The sequence below is a fragment of the Pristiophorus japonicus genome, chromosome 9 (genome assembly GCF_044704955.1).
Source record: "Pristiophorus japonicus isolate sPriJap1 chromosome 9, sPriJap1.hap1, whole genome shotgun sequence".
Taxonomy (NCBI): Eukaryota; Metazoa; Chordata; class Chondrichthyes; family Pristiophoridae; genus Pristiophorus; species Pristiophorus japonicus.
In genome coordinates, this window is record NC_091985.1 from 181,210,791 (window position 1) to 181,227,455 (window position 16,665).

General features: G+C 45.8%; 1 protein-coding gene across 3 annotated transcripts in view; it reads right to left on the reverse strand.

Annotated features, from left to right (window-relative positions):
* Positions 1–542: 542 nt before the first annotated feature.
* The window catches only part of LOC139273357 (zinc finger protein 420-like), a 34,156-nt gene continuing 18,033 nt past the window's right edge, over positions 543–16,665 (reverse strand). For 2 of the 3 annotated variants that reach the window (XM_070890182.1, XM_070890181.1), the window contains one exon: positions 543–2,348. In XM_070890182.1, coding sequence (XP_070746283.1) covers positions 698–2,239 — 1,542 coding nt within the window. In that variant the 5' untranslated portion in view covers positions 2,240–2,348 and the 3' untranslated portion in view covers positions 543–697. Of the gene's footprint in view, positions 2,349–12,688; positions 12,773–16,665 lie in introns of those variants that run through there. The other variant, XM_070890183.1, reaches the window with a different exon arrangement.

Sequence of the window (16,665 nt, forward strand, 5' to 3'; positions counted from 1 at the left end):
GTTTGTAAGACATGACCTTGTTTACTGGAATCCGTGTTCAGTATCTCTAATGTCCTCTTCCCTTACCCCATGATCGAAAACAGCATCTCTCAGGATCCCTTCAAGCATCTTCCCGGTGATTGAGGTCATATTGATGGGCCTTCAGTTCCCGATCTCTGATTTGTGCCCAATTTGCAAAGTGGAAACTACGTGTGCTACCTTCCATCTCAGGGAACAACCCATGGCTCGACTGAGCTGTTGGAGATATGGACAAGGGGCTGACAGAGCACCCGTCCCATCTCTTTAAACACCCTTGGGTGGATAACATCCGCACCTTGCAGTCAAGATTAACCCGCACGGTGACTTTGCTGTCAGTGAAGAGAGACGAGAAAGACCAAAGTGCGGTTTGCCCCTCTCAGTGTGACCCTGAAGGACTGTGTCCAGGCTGAAGTTCTCCCCCCATACAATCCTCCTCCCAGATTGTCCTCTCTGTGCTCCATCCAGGTGATGCTAAACACTCGGGTGGGAAAGTCAAAAATCTACAGCAATGTGTTGAAAGCAACTCTAATTTATTTATATATATCCCAAATATCAAACTCCAGTCCAGTTACAGGAGTTATTAACATCAGCGGAAACAAACCCCAACTGTCAGAATGAACACGATTCAGTCCGGGATGTGATTAACATCAGCAATAACAGCAGAATCCAACCCCTGCAGTCACTTGTGAACTCGCTGGTGTGTCAGCAGGTGGGATGACCGAGTGAATCCCTCCCCACACTCAGAGCAGATGAACGGCCTTTCCCCAGTGTGAACTCGTTGGTGTGAGAGCAGGCTGGATGTCTCAGTGAATCCCTTCCCACAATCGGAGCAGGTGCATAGCCTCACCCCAGTGTGAACTCGCTGGTGTCTCAGCAGGGTGGATGACTGAGTGAATCCCTTCCCACACTCAGAGCAGGTGAATGGCCTCTCCCCAGTGTGAACTCGCTGGTGTTTCAGCAGGTTGGATGACTCCGTGAATGCCTTCCCACACTCAGAGCAGGTGAATGGCCTCTCCCCAGTGTGAACTCGCTGGTGTGAGAGCAGGCTGGATGTCTCAGTGAATGCCTTCCCACAATCGGAGCAGGTGAATGGCCTCTCCCCAGTGTGAACTCGCTGGTGTCTCAGCAGGTTGGATGACTGAGTAAATCCCTTCCCACACTCAGAGCAGGTGAACGGCCTCTCCCCAGTGTGAACTCGCTGGTGTATCAGCAGGCTGGATGTCTCAGTGAATCCCTTCCCACAATCGGAGCAGGTGCACAGCCTCTCCCCAGTGTGAACTCGCTGGTGTTTCAGCAGGTTGGATGACTGAGTAAATCCCTTCCCACACTCAGAGCAGGTGAACGGCCTCTCTCCAGTGTGAACTCGCTGGTGTACCAGCAGGTGGGATGATGCAGTGAATCCCTTCCCACATTCAGAGCAGGTGAATGGCCTCTCCCCAGTGTGACCTCGCTGGTGTATCAGCAGGTGGGATGATGCAGTGAATCCCTTCCCACATTCAGAGCAGGTGAATGGCCTCTCCCCAGTGTGACCTCGCTGGTGTATCAGCAGGTGGGATGATGCAGTGAATCCCTTCCCACATTCAGAGCAGGTGAACGGCCTCTCCCCAGTGTGAGCTCGCTGGTGTATCAGCAGGTGGGATGATGCAGTGAATCCCTTTCCACATTCAGAGCAGGTGAATGGCCTCTCCCCAGTGTGAACTCGCTGGTGTTCCAGCAGCCCGGATGACTGAGTGAATCCCTTCCCGCAGTCGGAGCAGGTGAACGGCCTCTCCCCAGTGTGAACTCGCTGGTGTATCAGCAGGTTGGATAACACAGTGAATCCCTTCCCGCAGTCGGAGCAGGTGAACGGCCTCTCCCCAGTGTGAACTCGCTGGTGTATCAGCAGGTTGGATGACTGAGTGAATCTCTTCCCACATTCAGAGCAGGTGAACGGCCTCTCCCCAGTGTGAACTCGCTGGTGTCTCAGCAGGTCGGATGATGTCGTGAATCCCTTCCCGCAGTCGGAGCAGGTGAACGGCCTCTCCCCAGAGTGACCCCGCCGATGTGTTTCCAGCTGGGACTGGCATTTGAAACGTTTCCCACAATCCCCACATTTACACAGTTTCTCCCCAGTGTGACTGCGCTTATGTCTCTCCAGGTTGGATGATCTGCTGAAGCCTTGTCCACACACAGAGCACGTGTATCGTTTCTCCCCGCTGTGAACAGTGCTTTTTGCTTCCATGGTCAAAGGCCGATGATATTCAGCTCCTGATGATTCGAGTGACTCCGTCAGATCTTAATGTGATGTTTGGTTTGAGCCTCCGGTCGACAAATCCTCCCCGTTTAATATCCTGTAAAGTGAATTTCAAACAGGAAAAAGGTTGGGTGAGAGAAAACCCACAAAAACACAAAGGTGGGTTGTGAAATTGAGCTGAATTAACCTGGCTATTTGTGCGGCCGTCTGCAGAAAAAAAGTGACCATGAAAGCTGTCGGATTGTGGTAATAACCCAACTGGTCACTAATGTCCTTCAGGGACGGGAACCCACCACCCGGTCTGGGCCTACACAAGACTCTGGCCTCTATGGGTGGAGGGACAGGTAGGCGGGGTGGAGGGGAGGGACTTTATACATCTGCAACTCAACCCGAACTTTGACAGAACCTCCCAAACCCACAACCTCTCCCACCTAGATGGACCAAGGCACCAGGTGCTTGGGAAATCCTTCACCTCCAAGTTTCCCTCCAAGTCTCACACCATCCTGACTTGGGCATATATCACCGTTCCTACATCGTCACTGGGTGAAAATCCTGGAACTCCTCACCTAACAGCATTGTGGGAGGACTGTCACCACACGGACTGCAGCGGTTCGAGAAGCAGGCCCACCATCACCTTGTCAAGGGGCAAATGGAAATTGGAAATATATTCTGGCCTTACTAGCGACATGCACATCCCAAGAACAGAGTAAAACAAATCTGTACATTGAAAGCCTCTACAGAAATACTTGTTTCTGAACCAATACTCTTTTACATTGTGCGGGCAGTGTCTGTTTCACAATCTAATCTCCCCTAGAATCCACTGCCGTTGACAGTCTCTCATCGGAAATTGTTGGGCCCGACTGGGCTCAGAGGTACTGGGGTTAAACCCAGCAGCTTCTCCCCCCCACCCTTCCCTCTCCATTCTAGCTCAAACTGATGCAACAAACAGACCCACACAGGAGGCCAGGGAGCGACTTCCGCATCCAGTGCCCACCCTGATACAGAGTGGCTCTGGATTGGTCGCTCTGTGTTTCCAGTATCGATGCACTTAAGATCAGCATATGAGGGAGAAGGGAAGAGGCTTCTGCTGATCGAGTTAGAACCATAGAATCAGAGAATGGTTACAGCATGGAAGTAGACCATTCGGCCCGTCAAGCCCGTGCCAGCTCTCTGCAAGAGCACCTCAGCTAGTCCCACTCCCCCGCCCTTACCCCACAGCCCTGCAACTGTTTTTCTTTCAGGCACTTATCCAACTCCTTTTTGAAAGCCGTGATTGAGTCTGCCTCCACCACCCTTTCAGGCTGCGCATTCCAGATATTAACCACTCGCTACTCAAAAACGTTTTTTCTTGAGTCGCCTTTGGTTCTTTTGCCCATCACCTTAAATCTGTGTCCTCTGGTCCTCGACCCTGCAATAAGATCATGGCTGATCCGATCATGGACTCAGCTCCACTTCCCTGCCCACTCCACATAACCCTTTACAGCCATATCGCTCAAAAATCTGTCTATCTCCGCCTTAAATATATTCAATGACCCAGTCCTCCACAGCTCTCTCGGGCAGAGAATTCCACAGATTTATAATACTCGAGAAGAAATTCCCCCTCATCTCTGTTAAATGGGCAACCCTTTATTCTGAAACTATGCCCCCTGGTTCTAGATTCCCCTATGAGTGGAAACATCCTCTCTGCATCCACCTTGTCAAGCCCACTCAGTGTCTTTTATGTTTCAATAAGATCACCTCTCACTCTTCTGAACTCCAATGTGTATAGGCCCAAACTACTCAACCTTTCTTCAGAAGTCAACCCCCTCATCTCAGGAATCAACCTAGTGAACCTTCTCTGAATCGCCTCCAATGAAAGTATATCCTTCCTTAAATATGGAGACCAAAACTCAATGCAGTACTCGCGGTGTGACCTCATCAATATCCTGTACAGTTGTAGCAGGACTTCTCTGCTTTTATACTCTAACCCCCTTGCAACCCCAGCTTCTTCAGTCATTCCAGGTAACTGAAGTCCCTCATCCCTGGAATCATTCTCATAAATCTTTTCTGCACACTCTCTAAGGCCTTCACATTATTCCTAAAGTGTGTTGCTCACAATTGGGCATAATACTCCAGTTGAGGCCGAACCAGTGCTTTGAACAGGTTTATCATAATATCCACACTTTAGTACTCTATACTTCTATTTATAAACAGAGATACTGTCTAATGTAATCTAAACAGGGACAGGGTCTAGTGTAATCTAAACAGGGACAGGGTCGAGTGTAATCTAAACAGGGACAGGGTCTAGTGTAATCTAAACAGGGACAGGGTCTAGTGTAATCTAAACAGGGACAGGGTCTAGTGTAATATAAACAGGGACAGGGTCTAGTGTAATATAAACAGAGACAGGGTCTAGTGTAATATAAACAGAGACAGGGCCCAGTGTAATATAAACAGAGACAGGGCCCAGTGTAATATAAACAGAGACAGGATCCAGTGTAATATAAACAGAGACAGGGTCCAGTGTAATATAAACAGAGACAGGGTCTAGTGTAATATAAACAGGGACAGGGTCTAGTGTAATATAAACAGGGACAGGGTCTAGTGTAATATAAACAGAGACAGGGTCGAGTGTAATATAAACAGGGACAGGGTCTGGTGTAATATAAACAGGGACAGGGTTGAATGTAATACAAACCGAGACAGGGTCTTCTGTAATTATAAACAGTGACATGATCTAGGGTAATATGTAAAATTACTCCCGGTGCCACGAGCTAGTGAGTACAGAAATAGGAGGATAGAGCAGATGACTGTGACTGGAGAGATGGTGCAGGAGGGAGGGCTTTAGATTCCTGACGCATTGGGACCACTTCTGGGGGAGGTGGGACATGTACAAACCGGACGGGTTGCACTTCAACAGAGCCGGGACCAATATCCTCGCAGGGGGGTTTGCTAGTGCTGTTGGGGAGGGATTAAACTAGCTTGGCAGGGGGATGGGAACTGAAAATAGATTCATTAGGGAGGGAAGTAAAGCTGGAATTAGAAAGAAAAATGTAGAAAGTGAGTTTGAAGAACAGAGGAAAAAAGCAGGAAAAAAGGGTAAAAAAACAAATTTACAAGCTGTTTAAATGCACATAACATTCGTAACAAAATAGATGAATTGACAGCACAAATAGATACAAATGGGTCTGATCTGATAGCCGTTACAGAGACATGGTTGCAAGGTGACCAGGACTGGGAACACAATATTCAGGGGTATTTGACAATTCGGAAGGACAGACAGAAAGGAAAAGGAGGTGGGGTAGCTCTGTTAATAAAGGGTGGGATCAGTGAGTTCGTGAGAAATGATATTTGCTCAGAGGATCAAGATATTGAATCAGTTTGGGTGGAGATAAAGAATAATAAAGGGAAAAAGTCGCTGGTGGGCATAGTCTGCAGGCCCCCTAACAGCAGCTACACTGTTGGACGGAGTATCAATCAAGAAATAATGGAGGCTTGCAATAAAGGAACGGCAATAATTTTGGGTGATTTTAAACTTCATGTTGATTGGACAAAGCAAATTGGCCAGGGTAGCCTTGGGGAGGTGTTCATAGTGCGTATCCGGGATAGTTTCCTTGAACAGTACATTGCGGAACCAACTAGGGATCAGGTTATCTTAGATCTAGTACTGTGTAATGAGGCAGGATTAATAAATGATCTCGTAGTAAAAGAGGAATGAGTGACCATAATATGGTTTGTTGTGGGGCACTTCCAAAGGCAAAGGCACCTGCTGAATATATGTATGTATGTACGTGTAAAATGGCAGCCAGATATAAAATAGCTGCCAGGGATTCCGCAAAGCACTAGGGGAATTCAGCTAACCAGCTCGACTAAATTTCTGGGTAGCTGATGACACTGCAGTTCCGTGTACAGGAACACTGGAAAGGGTGAGCTCAGCAGAATGTCTCTAATCAGCAACCCGCAGACAAGATGTCCTAGCAGAATACTGAAGAAAGGAATTCCTGTAACTGTGTTACGATAAGAAGATTAGGCGCAGGCAGAACCCAAGGACAGTAGAGATAAGGGGGTCTGGCGAATATCACAAGGCCATGAGTAAGCTCCCAGCTAAACATGAAATGATCACGCAGTCCCCAGGTGCCCGAGGGCCAATCCCATTGGCCCAAATAAACAGATTTATAATTTATAATCGTTATGATTGGATTCTGTCCAGCCGACATGAGCTGAGTAATTGTATTGAACTGTTGTAAAACATATAAATATCGATGACTTTCTTTGTTCGGCGGAGAGTAGTGCTGAAAGTAACCCAGAGGCATTCTCCCCGCCGGTGTAATAAAGACCGTTGTGATGTTTGGAACCGACCCAGAGTGACGAGTGATTCTTCCAGGATTTCGCTCGCGTTAACAGGTTGAATTTCAAATTCAGTTGGAGGGTGAGAAAGTTGGTTCTCAAACCAGGGTCCTAAGCTTAAATAAAGGAGACTACAATGGTATGAGGGCAGAGTTGGCTAAAGTGAACTGGGAAAATAGACTAAAGAATGGGACGGTTAATGAACAGTGGCAGACAGTTAAGGAGATATTTCATAACCTACAACAAAAATATATCCTAATGAGAAGGAAAGACTGTGAGAGAAGGGATAACCATCCATGGCTAACTAAAGAATTAAGGGAGGGTATCAAATTGAAAACAAAGGCATACAATGTGGCCAAGACTAGTGGGAGGCCAGAGATTTATGAAATGTTTAAAAGCCAGCAGAGAACTAAGAAATGATTGAGAGGGAAGAAAGATTATGAAAGTAAACTAGCACAAAATATAAAAACAGATAGTAAGAGTCCTTCATGGTCGAAGACACTAAATACATCCCAATAGTGGATAATCAAGGGGCTATAGGTAGGGAGCAATGTAATACAATCACTATCACTAATGACGTAGTACTAGATAAAATAATGGGATTAAAGGCGGACAAGTCCCCTGGACCAGATGGCTTGCATCCTAAGATCTTAAGAGAAGTGACTGCAGAGATAGTGGATGCATTGGTTTTAATAAACAGGTCCTTTTCAGAATGGCAGGCAGTGACCAGTGGGGTGCCGCAGGGTTCAGTGCTGGGACCCCAGCTATTTACAATGTACATCAATGATTTAGATGAAGGAATTAAATGTAATATCTCCAAGTTTGCAGATGACACTAAGCTGGGTGGCAGTGTGAGCTGTGAGGACGATGCTAAGAGGCTGTAGGGTGACTTGGACAGGTTAGGTGAGTGGGAAAATGCATGGCAGATGCAGTATGATGTGGATAAATGTGAGGTTATTCACTTTGGTGGCAAAAACAAGACGACAGAATATTATCTGAATGGTGACAGATTAGAAAAAGGGGAGGTGCAACGAGACCTGGGTGTCATGGTACATCAGTCATTGAAGTTTGGCATGCAGGTACAGCAGGCGGTGAAGGCGGCAAATGGAATGTTGGCCTTCATAGCTAGAGGATTTGAGTATAGGAGCAGGGAGGTCTTATTGCAGTTGTACAGAGCCTTGGTAAGGCCGCACCTGGAATATTGTGTTCAGTTTTGGTCTCCTAATCTGAGGAAGGACATTATTGCTATTGAGGGAGCACAACGAAGGTTCACCAGATTGATTCCCTGGATGGCAGGACTGACATATGAGGAGAGACTGGATCAACTGGGGCTTTATTCACTGGAGTTTAGAAGAATGAGAGGGGATCTCAGAGAAACATAAAATTCAGACGGGACTGGACAGGTTAGAGGCAGGAAGAATGTTCCTGTTGCTGGGGAGTTCCAGAACCAGGGCTCACAGTCTAAGAATATGGGGTAAGCCATTTCGGACCGAGATGAGGAGAAACTTCTTCACTCAGAGAGTGGTTAACCTGTGGAATTCTCTACTGCAGAAAGTTGTTGAGGCTAGTTCGTTAGATATATTCAAAAGGGAGTTAGATATGGCCCTTACGGCCAAAGGGATCAAGGGGTATGGAGAGAAAGCAGGAAAGGGGTACTGAGATTCAATGATCAGCCATGATCTTATTGAATGGCGGTGCAGGCTCAAAGGGCCGAATGGCCTGCTCCTGCATCTAATTTCTATGTTTCTATGTTTAATCTACCAAAATTTCCTGGATTCTAGGGCAGTCCCAACAGGTTGGAAAATCGCAAATGTAACGCCCCTATTTGAAAAAGGAGGCAGACAAAAAGCAGGACACTATATACCAGTTAACCTAACATCTCTTATTGGGAAAATGCTGCAGTGCATTATTAAGGATGCAGTAGCAGGACATTTGGAAAAGCATGATTCAATCAAGCAGATTCAGCATGGTTTTATGAAAGGGAAATCATGTTTGACAAATTCGCTGGAGTTCTTTGAGAATGTAATCAGCAGGGTGGATAAGGGGGAAGCAGTGGATGTGGTGTGTTTGGATTTCCAGAAGGCATTCGATAAGGTGCCACATAAGAGATTACTGCACAAGATAAAAGCTCACAGGGTTGGGGGTAATATATTAGCATGGATAGAGGATTGACTAAACAGAAAACAGAGAGTCAGGATAAATGGGTCATTTTCCAGTTGGCAAACATGACAAGTAGGAATCGGTGCTGGGTCTTCAACTATTTACAATCTATATTAATGACTTGGATGAAGGGGCCAAGTTTGCTGTTGATACAAAAATTGTGAGGACACAAAGGAATATAGGCAGGTTAAGTGAGTGGGCAAACATTTGGCAGATGGAGTATTATATGGGAAAATGTGGGGTTATCCACTTTGGCAGAATTAATAGAAAAGCAAATTATAATTTAAATGGAGAAAAATTGAAAAGAGCTGCATTAGAGAGAGACCTGGGGGTCCTTGTGATGAAAACACAAAAAGTTCGTATGCAGGTACAGCAAGTAATCAGGAAGGCAAATGGAATGTTGGCCTTTATTGCAAGGGGGATAGAGTACAAAAGCAGGGAAGTCTAGCTACAACTGTACATGGTACTGGTGAGGCCACACCTGGAGTACTGTGCACAGTTTTGATCTCCATCTTTAAGGAAGGATATACTTGCATTGGAGGCAGTTCAGAGAAGGTTCACTAGATTGATTCAGATGAGGGGGTTGACTTATGAAGATAGGTTGAGTAGGTTGGGCCTATACACATTGGAGTTCAGAAGAATGAGAGGTGATCTTATTGAAACTTAATGATAATGAGAGGGCTCGACAAGGTGGAGGCAGAGAGGATATTTCCACTCATAGGGGAAACTAAAACTAGAGGACATCATCTTAAAATAAGGGGCCGCCCATTTAAAACTCAGATGAGGAGGAATTTCTTCTCTCAGGGAGTTGTAAATCTGTGGAATTCTCTGCCCCAAAGAGCTGTGGAGGCTGGGTCATTGAATATATTTAAGGTGGAGATAGACAGAATTTTGAGCGATAAGGGAGTAAAGGGTTCTGGAGAGCGGGCAGGGAAGTGGATCAGGCCTACCATGATCTTATTGAATGGCGGAGTAGGCTCGAAGGGCAAAATGACCTACTCCTGCTATTTCTTATGTTCTTATGTAATTGTGTAAACATAAACCGTAAGCTCAGAACTGAGCATCGCCTTTAGGGGAGATGGTGAGAAATCCGAGGTGTGGAGACTGAGAATAAAATATCTGAGCCATTCCTTTCCCCACTAGGACCCGGTTGGAAACAGACACTGACATCATTCACTTTGTTCCTACACCAAGATGGCTACACATGCACTGTGCTATTCACTGAATCAAGATGGCAGAGCGCTGAACCTGCCTTCCTATACTAAGATGGCCACCGTTAGCCTGGGCCTGTGAGCGGCAGAAAGCCCCGAAGATGCAACCGCCGATACTGCGGTTATTATTCCGGGCTGGCGGCGGGCACCGGTTTTTTATGAAGCCACCCCGGCTCCCCGCTGGTCCATTGCTCCCCTCCAACCCGCTGAAAATGACAATTCTGAGCAGCCAATGCGAAACATGTCTCTTCCGCCATTACACGAACCGCGCATGCTCCAAACCCCAGCCTGGATCCGCGCCTGCGCACTGACCTCCTGTAGTCTGGATGCGGCTCATTCTCCCCGCGAGGCATAAGAACATAACATAACAACATAAGAATTAGGAACAGGAGTAGGCCATCTAGCCCCTCGAGCCTGCTCCGCTGATCTGGCCGTGGACTCAGCTCGACTTACCCGTCCGCTCCCCATAACCCTTAATTCCCTTATTGGTTAAAAATCTATCTATCTGTGACTTGAATACATTCAATGAACTAGCCTCAACTGCTTCCTTGGGCAGAGAATTCCACAGATTCACAACCCTCTGGGAGAAGAAATTGCTTCTCAATCGGTTTTAAATTGGCTCCCCTGTATTTTGAGGCTGTGCCCTCTAGTTCTAGTCTCCCCGACCAGTGGAAACAACCTCTCACCCTCTATCTTGTCTATCCCTTTCATTATTTTAAATGTTTCTATAAGATCACCCCTCATCCTTCTGAACTCCAAGGAGTAAAGACCCAGTCTACTCAATCTATCATCATAAGGTAACCCCCTCATCTCCGGAATCAGCCTAGTGAATCGTCTCTGCACCCCCTCCAAAGCTAGTATATCCTTCCTTAAGTAAGGTGATCAAAACTGCACGCAATACTCCAGGTGCGGCCTCACCAATACCCTGTACAGTTGCAGCAGGATCTCCCTGCTTTTGTACTCCATCCCTCTCGCAATGAAGGCCAACATTCCATTCGCCTTCCTGATTACCTGTTGCACCTGCAAACTAACTTTTTGGGATTCCCCGTCCGGACGGAATTCCTCATCGGCGCCAAATCCCGGAACCTCCCTCGGGGGCCGGCGCCTCACAACTTGAGCCGCCTCGGGGAAATCCCCTCCGTGCCTTTCAGTTCCGCGCGGAGGGGTTTCTTGTCCGGGCTGCTCCTGCACACTCTCAACTTTGCCATCCTCGCCTGCCGTCTGGACACGCCATGGCGTACCATCTTGCCGTCCGGAGGAGGCGGGGGTCCCCGATGGAGGGCACTCTACGCAGGGGTCCTCCCACTATTCATCGGGGACTTGGCCTGGAGGGTGGTGCACGGAGCAGTGCCGTGCAACAAATTTTTAAGCCGGTTCACGGACTCCCAGGCCGCCTGCAATTTCTGCGGTCTGGAGGAGTCCGTGTTCCACATTTTTATTGAGTGCACGAGGTTGCAGCCCGTTCCATTATTTGAAGGGGCTGCTCCTGAAATTATGGCTGCACTTCAGTCCCACACTCCTGATCTTTGGGCACCCTGTGCGGAGGGGAGCAGGTAGGTCCGAGGGCCTCCTCGTAGGACTGCTCCTGGGCACGGCCAAGGGTGCCATCAGCCGGTCCAGGCAGCGGGCGGTCGAGGGGGTCGTTCAACCTGACTGCCTGCCTCTCTTCCGCTCTTACATCCGGTCCAGGGTGTCCTTGGAGATGGAGCACGCGGTGTCCACCGGTACGCTCGCGGCCTTCCGCGAGAGGTGGGCACCGGAGGGACTGGAGTGCATCATCACGCCCGGCAACCAAATTTTAATTTGATTTTACGTTTTAAAGTTTAATTTGTTTTAATTGCCGGTGCTTTTAGTGTCCCCCTCCCCTTTTATAGGGGGCACTGGAAAAAATTTGATTTTAGCGCCCAAAAAAACCCAAAAAAAAAGAAAAAAAAAGGGGCCTTGTAAATGTCTGCTGTGTCATCCAGGGCGGGTGGCACGGTTTAATGTCTTTTGTTTTGCAGATAAACTCCAAAAAGAGTTTCATGCACAAGGAAGAGGTGGGCACCGGAGGGACTGGAGTGCATCATCACGCCCGGCAACCAAATTTTAATTTTATTTTACGTTTTAAAGTTTAATTTGTTTTAATTGCCGGTGCTTTTAGTGTCCCCCTCCCCTTTTATAGGGGGCACTGGAAAAAAAAGTGATATTAGTGCCCAAAAAAAAAAGGAAAAAAGGGCCTTGTAAATGTCTGGTGTGTCATCCAGGTCAGGGGGCACGGATTAATGTTTATGTTTTTCAGGTAAACTCAAAAAGTTTCATGCACAAGGACCCCCAGGTCCCTCTGCTCTGCTCTGCAGCATGTTGTAATTTCTCCCCATTCAAATAATATTCCCTTTTACTGTTTTTTTTTCCAAAGGTGGATGACCTCACACTTTCCGACATTGTATTCCATCTGCCAAACCTTAGCCCATTCGCTTAACCTATCTAAATCTCTTTGCAGCCTCTCTCTGTCCTCTACACAACCCGCTTTCCCACTAATCTTTGTGTCATCTGCAAATTTTGTTACACTACACTCTGTCCCCTCTTCCAGGTCATCTATGTATATTGTAAACAGTTGTGGTCCCAGCACCGATCCCTGTAGCACACCACTAACCACCGATTTCCAACCCGAAAAGGACCCATTTATCCCGACTCTCTGCTTTCTGTTAGCCAGCCAATTCTCTATCCATGCTAATAAATTTCCACTGACTCCACGTACCTTTACCTTCTGCAGTAACCTTTTGTGTGGCACCTTATCGAATGCCTTTTGAAAATCTAAATACACCACATCCATTGGTACACCTCTATCCACCATGCTCGTTATATCCTCAAAGAATACCAGTAAATTAGTTAAACATGATTTTCCCTTCATGAATCCATGCTGCGTCTGCTTGATTGCACTATTCCTATCTAGATGTCCCGCTATTTCTTCCTTAATGATAGCTTCAAGCATTTTCCCCACTACAGATGTTAAACTAACCGGCCTATAGTTATCTGCCTTTTGTCTGCACCCTTTTTTAAACATTAGCTGCTTTCCAATCCGCTGGTACCGCCCCAGAGTCCAGAGAATTTTGGTTGATTACAACGAATGCATCTGCTATAACTTCCGCCATTTCTTTTAATACCCTGGGATGCATTTCATCAGGACCAGGGGACTTGTCTACCTGGAGTTCCATTAGCCTGCCCAGCACTACCCCCCTAGTGATAGTGATTGTCTCAAGGTCCTCCCTTCCCACATTCCTGTGACCAGCAATTTCTGGCATGGTTTCTGTGTCTTCCACTGTGAAGACCGAAGCAAAATAATTGTTTAATGTCTCAGCCATTTCTACATTTCCCATTATTAAATCCCCCTTCTCATCTTCTAAGGGACCAACATTTACTTTTGTCACTCTTTTCCGTTTTCTATATCTGTAAAAGTTTTTACTATCCGTTTTTATGTTTTGCGCAAGTTTACCTTCGTAATCTATCTTTCCTTTCTTTATTGCTTTCTTAGTATTCTTTGCTCTCTTAAAATTTTCCCAATCTTCTATTTTCCCACTAACCTTGGCCACCTTATACGCATTGGTTTTTAATTTGATACTCTTCCTTAATTTCCTTGGTTATCCATGGCTGGTTATCCCTTCTCTTTCACTGGAATATATTTTTGTTGAGCACTATGAAAGAGCTCCTTAAAAGTCCTCCACTGTTCCTCAATTGTGCCACCGTTTAGTCTGTGTTTCCAGTCTACTTTAGCCAACTCTGCCCTCATCCCACTTTAGTCCCCTTTGTTTAAGCATAGTACGCTCATTTGAGACACTACTTCCTCACCTTCAATCTGTATTACAAATTCAACCATACTGTGATCACTCATTCCGAGAGGATCTTTTACTAGGAGATCGTTTACTATTCCTGTCTCATTACACAGGACCAGATCTAAGATAGCTTGCTCCCTTGTAGGTTCTGTAACATACTGTTCTAAGAAACAATCCCGTATGCATTCTATGAATTCCTCCTCCAAGCCACCCTGTGTGATTTGATTTGACCAATCGATATGTAGGTTAAAATCCCCCATGGTTACTGCCGTTTCTTTTTCACATGCCTCCATTGTTCCCTTGATTATTGTCCACCCCAACATGAAGTTATTATTTGGGGGCCTATAAACTACACCCACCAGTGACTTTTTCCCCTTACTGTCTCTAATCGCCACCCACAATGATTCAACATTTTGTTATTTAGAGCCAATATCATCTCTCACAACTGCCCTGATATCATCCTTTATTAACAGAGCTACCCCACCTCCTTGTCTATCTTTCCGAATCGTCAGATACCCCTGTATGTTTAATTCCCAGTCTTGGCCACCCTGCAACCACATTTCTGTAATGGCCACCAAATCATACCCATTTGTAATGATTTGTGCCATCAACTCATTTACTTTATTTCGAATGCTGCGTGCGTTTAGGTAGAGTGTTTTAATACTAGTTTTTAAACCATGATTTTTAGTTTTGATCCCTCCTGTAGCCCCTTTACATTCAGTGGCCTTTTTTGTTTTTTGCCTTGCTGGCCAAAAACACTGCCATTGCCACCCTGAATTTGTGACTGGAGCAGGATTTACTGTGATTGCACTGGGCACTGAACCATGTTCATTCTGGCAGTTATTGTTTGTTTCTGATGATCTTAATAATTCCTATATATGAGAGAGGGATTAATATTGTGTATAAATATGGAATAAATCAGCGTTGTTTCAAACACAGTGTGTCGAATATTTGAAGCAAAAGAGAAAAAGAAGAAAAGTAAAAGTGGAGGACAGAGAAACCCAAGGCAAAAATCAAAAAAGGCCACATTGCAGCACAATTCTAAAGGGGCAAAGTGTGTTAAAAAGACAAGCCTGAAGGCTCTGTGCCTCAATGCGAGGAGTATTCGGAATAAGGTGGACGAATTAACTGCGAAGGCAACAATTAATGAATATGATATAATTGGCATCACGGAGACATGGCTCCAGGGTGACCAAAGCTGGGAACTCAACATCTAGGGATATTCAGCATTCAGGAAGGATAGACAGAAAGGAAATGGAGGTGGGGTAGCGTTGCTGGTTGAAGAGGAAATTAACGCAATAGTAAGGAAGGACATTAGTTTGGATGATGTCGAATCTGTATGGGTGGACCTGCGGAATACCAAAGGGCAGAAAATGCTAGTGGGAGTTGTGAACAGACCACCAAACAGTAGGAGTGAGGTTGGGGACAGCATCAAACAAGAAATTAGGGATGCGTGCAATAAAGGTACAGCAGTTATCATGGGCGACTTTAATCTACATATAGATTGGACTAACCAAACTGGTAGCAATACAGTGGAGGAGGATTTCCTGGAGTGTATTACAGATGGTTTTCTAGACCAATATATTGCGGAACCAATTAAAGGGCTGGACTTCCTGGACTGGGTGGTGTGTAATGAGAAAGGACTAATTAGCAATCTTGTTGTGCGAGGCCCCTTGGGGAAGGGCGACCATAATATGGTAGAATTCTTTATCAAGATGGAGAGTGACACAGTTAATTCAGAGACGGGTCCTGAACATAAGAAAAGGTAACTTCGATGGTATGAGACGTGAATAGGCTAGAATAGACTGGCGAATGATACTTAAAGGGTTGATGGTGGATAGGTAATGGCATTCATTTAAAGATCATATGGATGAACTTCAACAATTGCACATCCCTGTCTGGAGTAAAAATAAATCGGGGAAAGTGGCTCAACCGTGGCTAACAAGGGAAATTAAGGATAGTGTTAAATCCAAGAAAGAGGCATATAAATTGGCCAGAAAAAGAAACAAACCTGAGGACTGGGAGAAATTTAGAATCCAGCAAAGGAGGACAAAGTGTTAAATTAGGAGGGGGAAAATAGAGTATAAGTGGAAGCTTGCTGGGAACATAAACACTGACTGCAAAAGCTTCTATCGATATGTGAGGAGAAAAAGATTAGTGAAGATAAACATAGGTTCCCTTGCAGTCAGCTTCAGGTGAATTTATAATGGGGAACAAAGAAATGGCAGACCAGTTGAACAAATACTTTGGTTCTGTCTTCACGAAGGAAGACACAAATAACCTTCCGGAAATACCAGCTGACAGAGGATCTAGTGAGAAGGAGGAACTGAAGGAAATCTTTATTAGGTGGGCAATTGTGTTAGGGAAATTGATGGGATTGAAGGCCGATAAATCCTGGGGCCTGATAGTCTGCATACCAGAGTAATTAAGGAAGTGCACGAGAAATAGTGGATGCATTGGTGATCATTATCTAACAGTGTATCGACACTGGATCAGTTCCTATGGACTGGAGGGTAGCTAATGCAACACCACTTTAAAAAAAAGAATGGAGAGAGAAAACAGGGAAAATGTTGTAATCAATTATTAAAGAAATAATAGCAGCGCATTTGGAAAGCAGTGACAGGATTGGTTGGTCCAAGTCAGCATGGATTTATGAAAGGGAAATCATGCTTGAGAAATCTTCTGGAATTTTTTGAGGATGTAACTAGTAGAGTGGACAAGGGAAAACCAGTGGATTTGGTGTATTTCGACTTTCAAAAGGCTTTTGACAAAGTCCCACACAAGACATTTGTGTGCAAAATTAAATCACGTGGTATTGGGGGCAATGTACTGACGTGGATAGAGAACTAGTTGGCAGACAGGAAGCAAAGAGTCGGGATTAATGGATCCTTTCCAAAATGGCAGG